General features: G+C 47.2%; 1 protein-coding gene across 1 annotated transcript; it reads left to right on the top strand.

The window, feature by feature from the left end:
* The first annotated feature begins 220 nt into the window (after positions 1-220).
* On the top strand, positions 221-2,117 carry LOC146759391 (uncharacterized). Its single transcript, XM_085510370.1, has 3 exons — positions 221-362; positions 1,079-1,220; positions 1,406-2,117. The coding sequence occupies exons 1-3, from the start codon at positions 221-223 to the stop codon at positions 1,500-1,502; spliced, it is 381 nt and encodes a 126-aa protein (XP_085366496.1). The 3' UTR covers positions 1,503-2,117.
* The last annotated feature ends 10,823 nt before the right edge of the window (positions 2,118-12,940 follow it).

Here is a 12,940-nt window from a genome sequence, read left to right as displayed (position 1 = left end):
TATGTGAGGGCCTTGCACAGGAGCTGATTTCTCAAGAGGTGTGAGGGAGTCAGCATTGTCCAATAGCTGGGAGGGCCCAAATGCCCTTGGGTAACAGAGGGGCTCACAGTGTACTTGGGGGGGGGCCTGGACTTTACCTGAGCTCGGGATTGGAGAAGCTCAGTTTTCGATGAGGGCACGTGACATCCCAATCCTACTGCCCTGCTTTCTTTCTAAAGGAATGGACCAACAAAGTGAGAGGGATGCACTCCAGGAAGGCGGATATCCTACACTGCCGGTCCCGGATGTGCTGCAGGAAGGCGGATATCCCACACTGCCCGTCCCAGACAGAGGAATGCAGGCAGCACCAACCGGCATGCCAGGTAATTTCTGTCCTATGATCATACGGTGTCACGAACCAGAGTCACTGCGTGCCTGCAGGCTCTTGCTGCCAGCTCTTGCACACCAGGTCAGCAGCCAGACCTGAGCGTGTGAGCATAGAGCACATGTAAAAGAAGCCAGGGGTGGCTCTCTGAAAATGGCTGGCCTTCGTGGGGTGTGGAGAGTTGTTCCAGCAATGTGCCAGGGAAGGTACTTGCAGACCTCTGTGACCCTGCTCAGTTCCCACCGCTCCCAGATCGCAGAGTTTGCCCTTTTGGAACGAAGCCACCTGAGGGTGATGAGCAGGGTCTTGTGTGGTAGGAGCCTGCAGGAGTGTTTCTCCCCTGGGATGGCTCTGGATGTGCCCTGTGCTGGCTGAAGCCTGACCTTCAGCCTGGGGGGCGTCCCACAGGGGGAGCTCAGGACACACATGCCGGGAAAAGTGTGAGGGATTCTGCTCTGTAGCTCTCCCCACGGACCAAGCCCAGACCCCAGAGTACAGCCCCAGCTCTCGGCCCAGAGGAGGACACGGGTAGTGCCTGTGCAGCCTCTCCATACCCAACGAGAGGTGGAAGCAATCCTTCTTGTCCTCCGGTGCTTCGGCACCAGAGACGGAGGCACCCACTGACAAAATGACCTCTTGGGTCCATGAAGCACACTGAGAGATTATCTGTAGCGCAGCTGAAGGTAACGTGGGACATTGTCTCATTTCTTCCAGGGATGAACACAGGCAAAAGCACAGAGGATGCTGCTCACACATCTGTGCGGAAGCGCCGCATTCCGATGACGGTCTCAGTGATGCTGCTGCCTGCGCTGGTGCTGGCTGTTGGTACTGTGATATGGGTGCTCAAAAACTACCTGTGAGTTGGCCTTTCCCCAGAACACCTTATTGCTGCATTTGGCAATGAAGCATTTGTGGTGCCAGGATCCTGGACGGCCAAATCAGCCGCTGGCAGTACACTGCCAGGACTTAGGTTGCAAAGTCTTTCAAGTTTCCCCTTATTTCCTGTCAGTGAGTAGTGCTTTCTGAAACTCATTCTCACAGAGCGCGCAAGAGGGAAAAGAGAGCAGCAGAAGCAGCAGATGGAGCTGGGGAAGGCAACGAGACAGACTCTGACCCAGTCAAACAAGAATCTCCATAATAGCTCCAGTCCGTTCCATTCTGCCATTGAAGAGGCCCGAAGTCTTCAAGGTCATCTGGAAGACCAGGAGCTTGAACTCAAAGTCATGAAAGAGATCCTTGGGAACAGTCCTGAGTGCTGCCTTCTGTCAGAGGACGGCCCTGAATGTGAGAGCAGAGCTTTTGTCCTTCATCCTGCATACTCCAGGACAGGTATCACCAGCAGTTTGAAGATTCTTAGCTCGACACAGCTACATTCCTGTTGAGGGTCCTAATGAGGACCCAGAAAACGAGCTGCCTCTGACTGCCGGACAAAACGTAATGTCTTTGGAGATGTGGGTGAGAATGGCTGGTTTCAGGGAGAGCTGACAGATGGCACAAGAGGACTGGTCCCTTCCAATTTGGTTGCGGAGCTTTCAGATGATGAACTGGATACACCTGGAGATCCTGTCAGAATTCCTGCACTGCTCCATCTGCAAGACTACCATTGCTCCACTCAATGGAACAACTCGATGTTGAGCAGAACGTGGTTGAGCTCCTTCGGGAACTCTCTGAGGCGACTGACAGCAGAACTGCATAGCTTTATTGTATATTAAAAACAACCAAACAACTGTCCCCTCCCTCTCCCTTCCCCTCGCACCCCTACACCCCTCCCCCCCCCAACCCCCCTCCCCCCAAAAAAAAAGACAAAAAAAAAAAAAAAAACCCTAAAAAACCAACAAAAAACAACCCACCCCCAATAAAACAAAAAACCAAAACCAATTAAAATCTCAACGCTGTTCTTTTTCTGGGATACACTGAGGTGACGCTTCTTCTAGCTTAGACTTTGCAATGAGTTTGTGTCACGGAGTTCTCTCTAGAGCTCACTCGGTGACAGTGGGAACAAACCCAGGGAGAGAAGGAACAAAGAACCTCCCCTCTCTAACAGCGCAGTGCGGCGCAGCTGAGAGGGGAAGGGAAGTAAGATTGCGAGTGGGTCTAGGAGGGAAAAAATGAAAAAAACCCAACGATCTGAGAATGAACAGCAGTTTAACGAACCCAGTGACACTAAACAACAACGATGTTGCAGAACGGCGGGAGAAAAGCAGACGACCACACCTGTCATTGACATGATCAGTGAATCTCGTTTATTCCTTGGCTGCGTGTACCTTTATAATACGGATAATTAGCTCATACATATTGCAAAAGTGGAGCTCATCATTGGTTCCCAATTACATACCATCCCCGAGTATCTTAACAGCTTGTTGTTATCAACTGAAAGATACTCCCTTGCTGAGTTCCCAGAACCATGGCTAGTTTCTCACCATCATAAGGCATACTGATGTTCTCACTGTCCTTGCAGGTGTTATGGCTGCTTGATTAACCACACCATGTTTACGACCCTTCTCAGCTAACTAGCTGTAAAAAACACTCTCTACAGGACCCCACAGATTACCTTCAGAATTCAACAGTTAGTTCTGTTTCCTTTCTGAGTGCATAACAACCTGAGCAAATGAATTGAATGACGTGGTTTGTTAGTCTGGTAAAATCTCTGCTGTACACTGGAACTTGGTCCATTTGTAAGCAGGACTTCGTCCATCTCTGCAGGACAGCAGAAAACCCTTTGTGCTAATCATGATGCCAAGAAGCAGAATGCAGCAAATGGCAGATGATCCAACTGCTTCAGGTGTTCATTTCCTTAAAACTGTGAATAGTTTTGGACTGAGAGTTTGTAAGCAGAACGGAGCTCTTAAAGCTGTCAGAGATTATTCCTGCACTGTTCAATTCTATCTGCCTGACATACACAGGATCTCAGAACTGCATTGCTTGAATTGGTGGAACTTGTTGAAGTGAACTGGGATGAGCAAGTTTTAGAACTTAGTCAGAGTGCTGTAAAAAATGGATAATCTCATGAGTATTAAGGTACAGGCTTGCTATTTCTGCACTGAATTTGTTTTTATTTTACATGGCTGTGATCTGAAAGTTGCTTGAAACGCAGGCACCTAGGCACTGTTGTGTAACTGAATTTCACACATGATAGGTCCTGAAATATCCTGGAATCTAAAACTCTGACTTGTTTTAAGTCTGCTGCTTGAGTATAATCAGGGTCATAGTGTCTGTGTGCAGTGTTTCTTTCCCTGTAATGCTCCACATCATTTCATTTTGGGAATATTGAAGGAAATGGACTATGTGCCATAACTGTTGTTAGAACAAAGTATGTCTGGTGTGATCTTATGCATAGGTTCTGTAACTGCTCTTCACAGCTCAGGTGTTTGACCTTCCTTTTGGTGAAGTGATGAAATACTGCTGGTTTCTATTTGTGCTTCTAGGCATCTTGAAGCTCTTAGGAATAGAACAATTGTCTCCAGTTCTTTTCAATGATATCAGTAACAGCTCGAGTGCTGCTGCCCACTAGGTAGACCCAAAGAAGCGGATTACAGTGAAACAACACACGAGCTGGACCTGCATGAGGATCACTTTCAAGACAGTGGCTCTGTTGCTTGAAGCCTATTTGCTTCTTCCTGCCGCCACTCTATTACCAAGTATCAACAACCTCTTTCATGATTCAACTTGCAAACGTTTGACACTAACCCTTGTGTTTCTATGCCTTCCTAGGTGATTCGAGCCCTTGTCAACCCCAAAGATCCAAACCAAGTAGTGATGTGCAGTGTGTTTCCATCAATGGAGAGTTCTTCTTAAGCACAAATCGCTGCAATTCGGATGACAGCCTTCCACATGGTAACAGTGATGGACACAAGGGGCTCATCCACGTTCATGCTCTCATATCTCCTGGCTCTGCTGAAGATGCTGACCTGAGCCTGCCAGACACAGCAGTCACCTGCCTGGATTGTGACCCAGCGCCTTTGCAGTGCTGCCCATCCCAAGCACAGCCCGAGTGTCCCAGCAGCAGCACCACCATGCAGGAGCAGGTCAGCACCAGTGAGGTGAAGCTGAGCATCTTAGATGGGGACTTAGAGTCAGGCTGCCAGTCCCAGGCACCAGGCAGCAGCACAAGCTCTGAGCCACTCTCATCTTGACAAGAGGAGTCCCATCTTCACCCCTGACCTCTCAAGCCCTCCTGTCTTTTATTGAATAAAGTCACTCTCATGCTCAGTCATCGCCTCGACTGCATTCTGAGTCTTCATTCACAGGGATTGGGATGAATGCAACAAACAGCAAGGCAGCTCAGCTTGCAACACTCTGGCTGTGGGGTTCGTGCAGGCAGAGCTCTGGGTTCCCATTTTGCCTGGCTTTGGGATGTCTGCAGCAAGATCTCTACCATTTTGTATGGGAGCAAATAATCTCTAGCATTCAGGTTGCTGCTCATGATAATCCCAGTCTTCCTGGCTGTTGCTTTGTGATACTTTTCAAAGCCTTCTGATACTCTTTGATGCCTTGGCTGCTCCCTAACACCTCTGTCCTCCTGCCATGTTGACTCACGTCTCCCACTTTTAAGCTGGCTTTGCAGATCATCTCCAGCCCTGTCATCATCATGCTGCAGCAGGAGGTGCTCACCTGGCCCAATGTCTGGCAGTACTGCTTGTTCTGCAGATGAGCAGCTGCCTCCTCATCTCTTCAGCTACAGTAGTTTTTCTCAGGGCAAATAGATGCAGTGATGCTCCTCTGGATTTGGTGTGTTAAATCCATGCTGCATGGCAGCAGTCAGTGCAATACAAAGGTGTTCTGTGTGCCACAGCATTTCTCCAGGGGCTGCCAAAGGTAGAAGCACAACACAGCACCATCCTTCTGACAGTAATGTCTGTGAGTGTTAGACATGTGAGCACTGCATCATCCCCAGCGTGTCAGTGCTTTTCCACACCAACCTGACTCTCACACTCTGCACTGAATGTAACTCTGCTCTTGTGGAGACAAATGCTTTCTGTCACATCCTCCATCCCTGCAACCATTTGCCGGTAGGCAGCTCTTGCAGAAGAATCAAGCAGCAGAACCTTTTGCTCACCCTACAGCATGCAAATGCTATGAAAGCAGAAATAACCTGGCGTGCTCTGGGTCTGCAAGGCTGCACAGATGGGAGAGGTAGATTGTGTTTTTGCAGTGGAAGTTTCCAGTATTTTCAGTACATAGTGTCGGCCCTAACTGAATGTATAACCCTCTTGTAAAACAGCTGTATAAGTAGTTTTTCCACCAAGAAAGTTTCTGAACAGAGTTAAGTTCCGACTGGGGGCATTCTGACATGGGTAGAATTGAGACAAGCACAAGATAAATACACAGGGTGGGTAGAGCCCAGCACAGGACAGAATGAATGTACTGACTTTTGGAAACATTGCCCTTCTCTGTCTGCAGAAAAGTACAAGGCAGACCTAAAAACAAGAGGTTGGTAATTGACCTTCTATGGAAATGAATCCTAGCAACAGTCTCGAGGAGTCTGTGAGCCTGTGATGCTCAACCAATGAGAGCCATGAGAGCATCACCTGCATTGGGTTTAGGGCACAGAACAGAATTGATTTCACTGACTGGTGTGCAGTTTCTCCCTTGCCAATAGGGGATGTGCGCGCAGTATTGCAATAATGAATAAGCACTGCTGCTATTGCTGCCATCTTTGCCTAACTAGAAATCTTTGACTTTGAGAGTTTCTCACACAAGGGGAGAAGATAAGAAAGTAAAGAGGCACAGAAAACTAAGGAAAACTGTTCTTCTTATCTATAAAAATTGATACAATTGATGCTGTTGTGCATTTTTTAATTTATTTTTAATTTTTTGCCAATGTCAGTTAGATTGTTTTAAAATATCCACACACCAAAATCTGACTACCAAGCAAATGTAATGAAAATGAAATGAAGGTGAGTTAGTGGAAAGCACAAGGCCATATTATATTAGGCTCCAGCAAATTTACAGGCAGTCACTGCACTCAGAGGTAGATCTGAGTTGCACATTATATGATTCCCACAAAGATTAATGAAATCTGGAGCTTTCAATATATTTTTTTATTCTTATTTCATTTCATTTTTAAACAACTGAACCAGACCCCAACCCTCACAGGAGCTGTAAAGATAACAGCACTAACCTGCAATGTAACTCTAATCCTAACCCTTACCCTGATTCTAAAATCGTCCCTAACTCCAAATGTAACAACAGAAATGATGCTAGAAGTTTGTAGCAAAAGGAACCTTAACCCTGATCATAATCCTAAAAACAATTATTAAGGTAACAATAATCTTTACCTTAAAAGTAATATTAATCAGAGCCCAGATGATGCCTGCATCCAATCAGAAGCATGCTTTGTATTATTTAAGAGTTGTATTTTTTCCAATGAACTCTCTCTATTATCACGTTTATAAAGTAACAGAGTCTGTTCTTTTTCTCCTGACACTGTGCCTTACTCCTGACATCCCCTGGAAATGACCCAGATAGGGCACCATCAAAGTAATGCTAATAGTAATGTCAATCCTAAGGGTATCTCTAGCCTCAGTGTTAATGGGACGCTAACAACAATCCCAACAGCCTTAAACATTCTGGTGGTGTGAAAGAGGTGCTGCCTTGCACATGCTGGGCAGCCCCATTGCCTGTTAAATGCAGGCGGCAGCGTAGAAACATGATGCCCGTGGTCAGAATGCCCTGTGGCAGATCCTGGCACCGGAGAACTGACCGGAGAACCATGAGAGAACTGACAACAAATCACTCGACATCAGAACCGACCCAGTGGTTATTTACCAGCCTTGGGTGACCCAGACAGGATCTCAGAGTGGTGAATGTAGATACAGAAGTTGTTACTACACTGTTTTCTTCTAAAAGCTGCTCAGCTGCTTTGCGTTTCAGACCATCCCTGGCTTCACTGTGTGCATCTGTCCAATTGATACCAGGTGTTTTTTTTTCATCTCAGAAGTTGGGGGGGGGGGGGGGGGGGGGAAGGGACATCAATTCAATTACTCATTTATTTATTGACAGAGATTCACGTTTGCTACATTTGGAGAAGTTTTTATTTCTTTGCTGTGGTTTGATTTTTTCTTTTTTCTTTTTTTTTCCCCCCTTCCCTCCTCTTCCATCTTTGTGTTCTTCCCCTATAATCAAAAGAGAACGGATCCCCAGGGTCTGTCCCGCAGACGTTCTTTCCGTGGTCTCTGCTGCCACCTGCTGGCCAATACACGGAACTGCCACTGTTGGGCGTTTGGTGCCGGAGGAAGCACAACGCAGATCTGAGTTCTGACCGGTCTACGCAGCAAATCCGCCAATCTTTATTGTGATAAGCCCTCCACATGGCATTGCGCATGCACTCGAACACGCAACAGGCATAGATTTCTCTTAACTCCTTGAGGAGCAGGCAAGCAGAACAACTGAGCGCACCACTGCTTGTGATTGGGCCACCCCCATCATAGAGATGTGTGTTAGATCTTTTACCCACCCCTGGACTGGCCTTGTTGTTTAACGATAACCTCTGAAATCTGAGTTACTGGTTCTACCACCTGTAGTGTAGAATAGGTAGCCAATAAATGCTTTTCAGCTGTGATGTATCTTTATTCTGCTCCATGCCAAACCTGTGACCAAAACCTCATAGGGGTTCACAAAGAACTCTGGCTCTGCCAGAGCCCCCATCCAGACCCTTCTTGAGTTACATTCACATCTAGTTTGGCTGAAAAGGTTGGACTATAAATACTCAGTGCTTGGGCCTGTTTAACAGATATTTTTTCCTGATTATGCTGTCCATCGATCTTTTTAAACTGAACTCCTGCTCTAATCTGGTCTTTAAACATTTGTTGTCTCAAGACCCTAATGGGTCCAGACTGGATTACCTTAGGGGCTGGACGCCTAAGTCATGGCAGCAGATGGTTCTCTGACCTTTCCACCACCATTCAGAGACTGCATCTGGCTGCAGGCACTCTTGTCTCCCCATCAATTGGGCAGCCTGTTGTATTACAGCACCTGAGGGCCACTGGGGGGTTCAGTATGGATAACATAGACCCATCCTGATGTAAAGGTGATGGCTGTAGGATGAGATCCCTCGTTCCTGATGAAAAATTTATTGACTGGGCTCTCAAAATCATCTTCATAGATTGCCTCTTTCATGCCTAATTCTCTAATATAATTTTGTTAGTCCTCCATAGAGGACCACAGGCTGATATTTAATGGTATGTCATTCTTATTTGGCCATGTTATATGACACACAGCCATAAATCATTCACTGATCAAATGGCTATCCTCATTATGTTGGACAGAGCATACAGTCTTTGCCTGAGGGCAGGGTGAGTAGTAATGGATGTCAGTTTTGAAATTTCCAGTCCGTTCACCACAGCGCTTTCTGCCTCCATGTCCCATAACCAGAGCAGCTATGCTGGCATGCTCTCTTGGTTTCTGTCTAAATCACTGTACTGTATCCATCAGTTCAGCTGCTGTATTATGGGCAGCAGGGTTTGGGGGGTTGGACACTGGTCAGGGCACTCCCACCAACCTATCCTGCATTTATCTATTTATTCTTTTCATTTTGGGGTTACAATCAGTCAGATCTCAAATAGATCTAGTCCAAATGGAACCTCAAAATCTGACCTTTTAGTGCCTTCATTTACAGAGTCCATTTTATACAGATTCCCTTGTACAGGGTCCCCATGGTCTTCCAGAGAGATGTTCCTGATCTTCCATAGGAGAATGATTGAATTAGGTTTTTTCCCCATCAAAACTGCCACCTGTCTTTCCAGTTTTTCAGCACTATCATTCAATAGCTGATTTGCATCAGCCTGAGCCTCTTCAGTTATGTTCAGACAGTTCAAGGCCATCAGCAGTGGCCATGCCACCATGAACGCAGCTAACTGTCATTCTCAAGTTGTAAGTATGTCTTTGCTAAGACCATGGAAATACTCAGTCAGGTGGGCCAGGGACTCATGGACCCTCCCTCCGTCCCACACAGGGCCCCATTTTTCAGTGACAAAAGCAGTGCTGCATTTTGAGGATCCTAGGAATCCCAGGACATGCCCTGACAAAAGGTCATTCAAAGGGGTAGTCTTTCCCCATCCAAACCACCCCATGATATTCACAGAATCACAGAATTGTAGGGGTTGGAAAGGACCTCCAGAGACCATTGAGTCCAACACCCCTGCCAAAGCAGGTTCCCTACACCACGTTGCACAGCTCGGCATCCAGGCAGGTCTTGAATATCTCCAGAGAAGGAGACTCCACAACCACCCTGGGCAGCCTGTTCCAGTGCTCTGTCACCCTCACCGTAAAGAAGTTATTGCACACATTAGTGCAGAACTTCCTATGGTCCAGTTTATGTCTGTTTCCCCTTGTCCCGTCTCCACACACTGCTGAAAAGAGTCTGGTCTCACCACTTTACCCCCCTCACCTCAAATATTTACAGACCTGGATCAGGTCCCCTCTCAGCCTTCTTTTCTCAAGGCTAAACAGACCCAGTTCACGTAGTCTCTCCTCATAGGGGAGATGCTCCAGGTCCTTCACCATCTTTGTGGCCCTCCGCTGGACTCTTTCCAAGAGATCCCTGTCTTTTTTTGTACTGGGGAGCCCAGAACTGGACACAATATTCCAGATGAGGCCTCACCAGGGCAGAGTAGAGGGGGAGGATCACCTCCTTCGACCTGCTGGACACGCTCTTTTTAATACACCCCAGGATGCCATTGGCTTTTTTGGCTACAAGGGCACACTGCTGGCTCATGGTCAATCTGTCGTCCACCAGGACGCCCAGGTCCCTCTCAGCAGAGCTCCTCTCCAGCAGCTCATCCCCCAGCCTGTACTGGTGCATGCAATTATTTCTACCCAGGTGCAAGACTCTACACTTGCTTTTGTTAAACCTCATCCGGTTTCTTACTGCCCAGCTCTCCAGCCTGTCCAGGTCTCGCTGAATGGCATCACAGCCTTCAGGTGTATCAGCCAATCCTCCCAACTTCGTGTCTTCAGCAAACTTGCTGAGGGTGGTCATTGATGAAGATGTTGAACAAGACCGGACCCAGCACAGACCCCTGGGGGACGCCGCTAGTTACAGCCCTGCAGCCAGACACTGCACCGCCAACGACAACCCTCTGCACTCTGCCAGTCAGCCAATTCTCGACCCACTTCACTGTCCACTCACCTATCCCATACTTCCTCAACTTTGGTATAAGTATGTCATGGGAGACTGTATCAGTTATAGAGGTTATAGAGTTCAATTCCTGTAGTCAATTTGGCGGCCCAGGTGGGACCAGCTCTGTTCGCTGCAGGACCAGCTGAGAGGGAGACACTTTTGGCGCACCCTGAGATTTCTCTGAAGGACTCCCTTCCTCACCTGATCACTGCAGGGACAGACAAGGACCACCCATAGGTGGACCAGGTATGTGTATGGTAAGTGATCCCATATGTCTTGAGGAGACATCCTACACAGTTTACAGCCATACGTGCTGCTCCCAGGGAGGTGAGCTCATGGCTTTGGTTGCCAGCTGGGGTAGGAAGACTCCTTGGGTGAGTTCCTATGAAAGGGAACTGTATGTCATATGAATGGAAACAAGAACAAATACTATCTCCCAGGTAGTTGACAATAGGAGGGACCTAGCTTGGTGTCTCCTATGGGTATGGGATATAGTGGATAGCCTGTCAAATGGTAGCCTGGGTTATCCAAGTTGTAATCATGGGGCTTATAGGTTGTATGTTCAATATTATCATCTGCTTTAAGTGTTTGGTACCGTGTGTCAAGCCGACTCTGGGAAAAACATTAACGTTTGCAACTGGTCGACCACAGTATGAGTGTTATTAAGATTCCAGCTAGAAAACGTTGTCAGCATTGTGTAGTATGAATAAACCATGGTTTTTGATCTAAATGTCAGAGTGAGTGTGGTGTGAGTGAGACACAGAACAGCTGCAGGGTGAGTGCCGAGTCCCGATCCATGTTTCCTTCCTCCTGTGAGGGAAATGGCCAGACACGGACAAAGTGAAAGACTGTGTTGTCTGTCCACTCATATGTACTTTCTGCTTGTATGTAAGAAGATGGGAGTTTGTACTCTGTAGATTAGTAAGATTGTCCTGAGGAGAGGTGTACATTCCACCCGACCAATGAGTGTCAACCCATTTATGTAATACTATGTACTGCTTGTGAGGAAGTGTGTGAGGGAGGTGGTTCAATCAGTGCTGGTTCTGTGGCACAGTGTTTATAACTGAAGAATACAGACTGTATTAAGGGAGTTTATGTGAACTGAAGAACTGTACTGTTTGACAAACTGTTTTGATGGTATAAGAAAGTGTAATTGTTAATGATATATGAAAGTGTACTTGAGGGAATGTGGAAGTGTATCTGAGCATACAAATAGAGGAAGCATTTACAGAGGAAAAAGGGTTAAAGCGAGTTTACCTGCACTGACATGAGAGCAACACCCTGCACCGCTGCCCTGTGAGCTGAGCAGAGCAGAGCAGAGACACAGTCCCCGTGTATCAGGTAGTGTTATTCTGCTTACCAAATGAATGAGTTCACTACAGAAGAGGCAAATCTTCACCTCTGCTGCATTTGTGGCATACTCTGGAGTTCAAGGCATTGCAAAGCTATGGCACATCTACTTTCTTTCAATGATGACACCTTAGTGTGCTCTGGGCTCTCATTTCAATTGCATCTAAAGAAGTCTAGGGTCATGCCAGCTGACAGGAACCTGGCAAATGTTGTCTCGTTGTAAGGAAGAGCAAGAAAGATGACACGGGCAATTATGGACCTGTCAGTCCAGAGCCTGGTAAAATTATGGAGAAAATGATGGTGGGAGTTATGGAAAAACAGCTGAAGGACAATTCTGTCATTGGTCGCAGCCAACACAAGTTTGTGAGGCGAAGGTCCTGTTTAATTTAAGCTCATTCTGTGACACAGTTGTCCGTTTAGTTGACCAAGGGAAGCCAGTTGATGTAATCCTTGAGGATTTCAGTGGAAATTTTGATACTGTTTCTCACAACAACCTTCTGGACAGAATGTTCTGCATATGGCTAGACAGCAACACAATGTGGTGGGTGAGCAGTTGGCCAGTAGGTCAGTCCCGAAGGATTATAGTCAGTGGGTTCCATCAGGATGGTAGATGGTCACTGTCGGGGTCCCCAGGGTTCCATTTTGGGGCCACTTTCCTTTCATGTTTATGCAGATGACTGGAATGCAGGACTAGAAGATGTTCTCAGCAAGTTTGCTGATGAGACCAGATGAGGAGGTGCTGTTGCCTTGACTGAGGGTGGAGAGGACTTGCAGAGAGATGTGGACAAGTCAGAGAAGTGGGTACCAATTGGTACTAAGCACCAAGTGCATAAAGTATAACAAGAACAAGTGCCTGATTGTGCACCTGGGTAGGGGCAATGCTGGACATACACACTGACTGGATATGGGACACTGGAGAGGAGTCTGACTAGAAAGGATTGGGGTGCTGGTCAGCATCACACTGAATGTGAGTCAGCAGTGTGCCAAGGCAGCCAGGAAAGACAACGGTCCCCTGGAGTGCATGAAGCAACTTATTGCCAGCTGGGTGAGGGAAAGGATCGTCCCTCTCTGCTCTGCATTGCTACTGCCTCACTATGTTCTGGGCA

This window comes from Coturnix japonica, chromosome 10 (assembly GCF_054131305.1).
Source record: "Coturnix japonica strain WE chromosome 10, WE-NBRP24, whole genome shotgun sequence".
NCBI lineage: Eukaryota > Metazoa > Chordata > Aves > Galliformes > Phasianidae > Coturnix > Coturnix japonica.
This window is presented reverse-complemented; position numbering and strand designations above follow the sequence as displayed.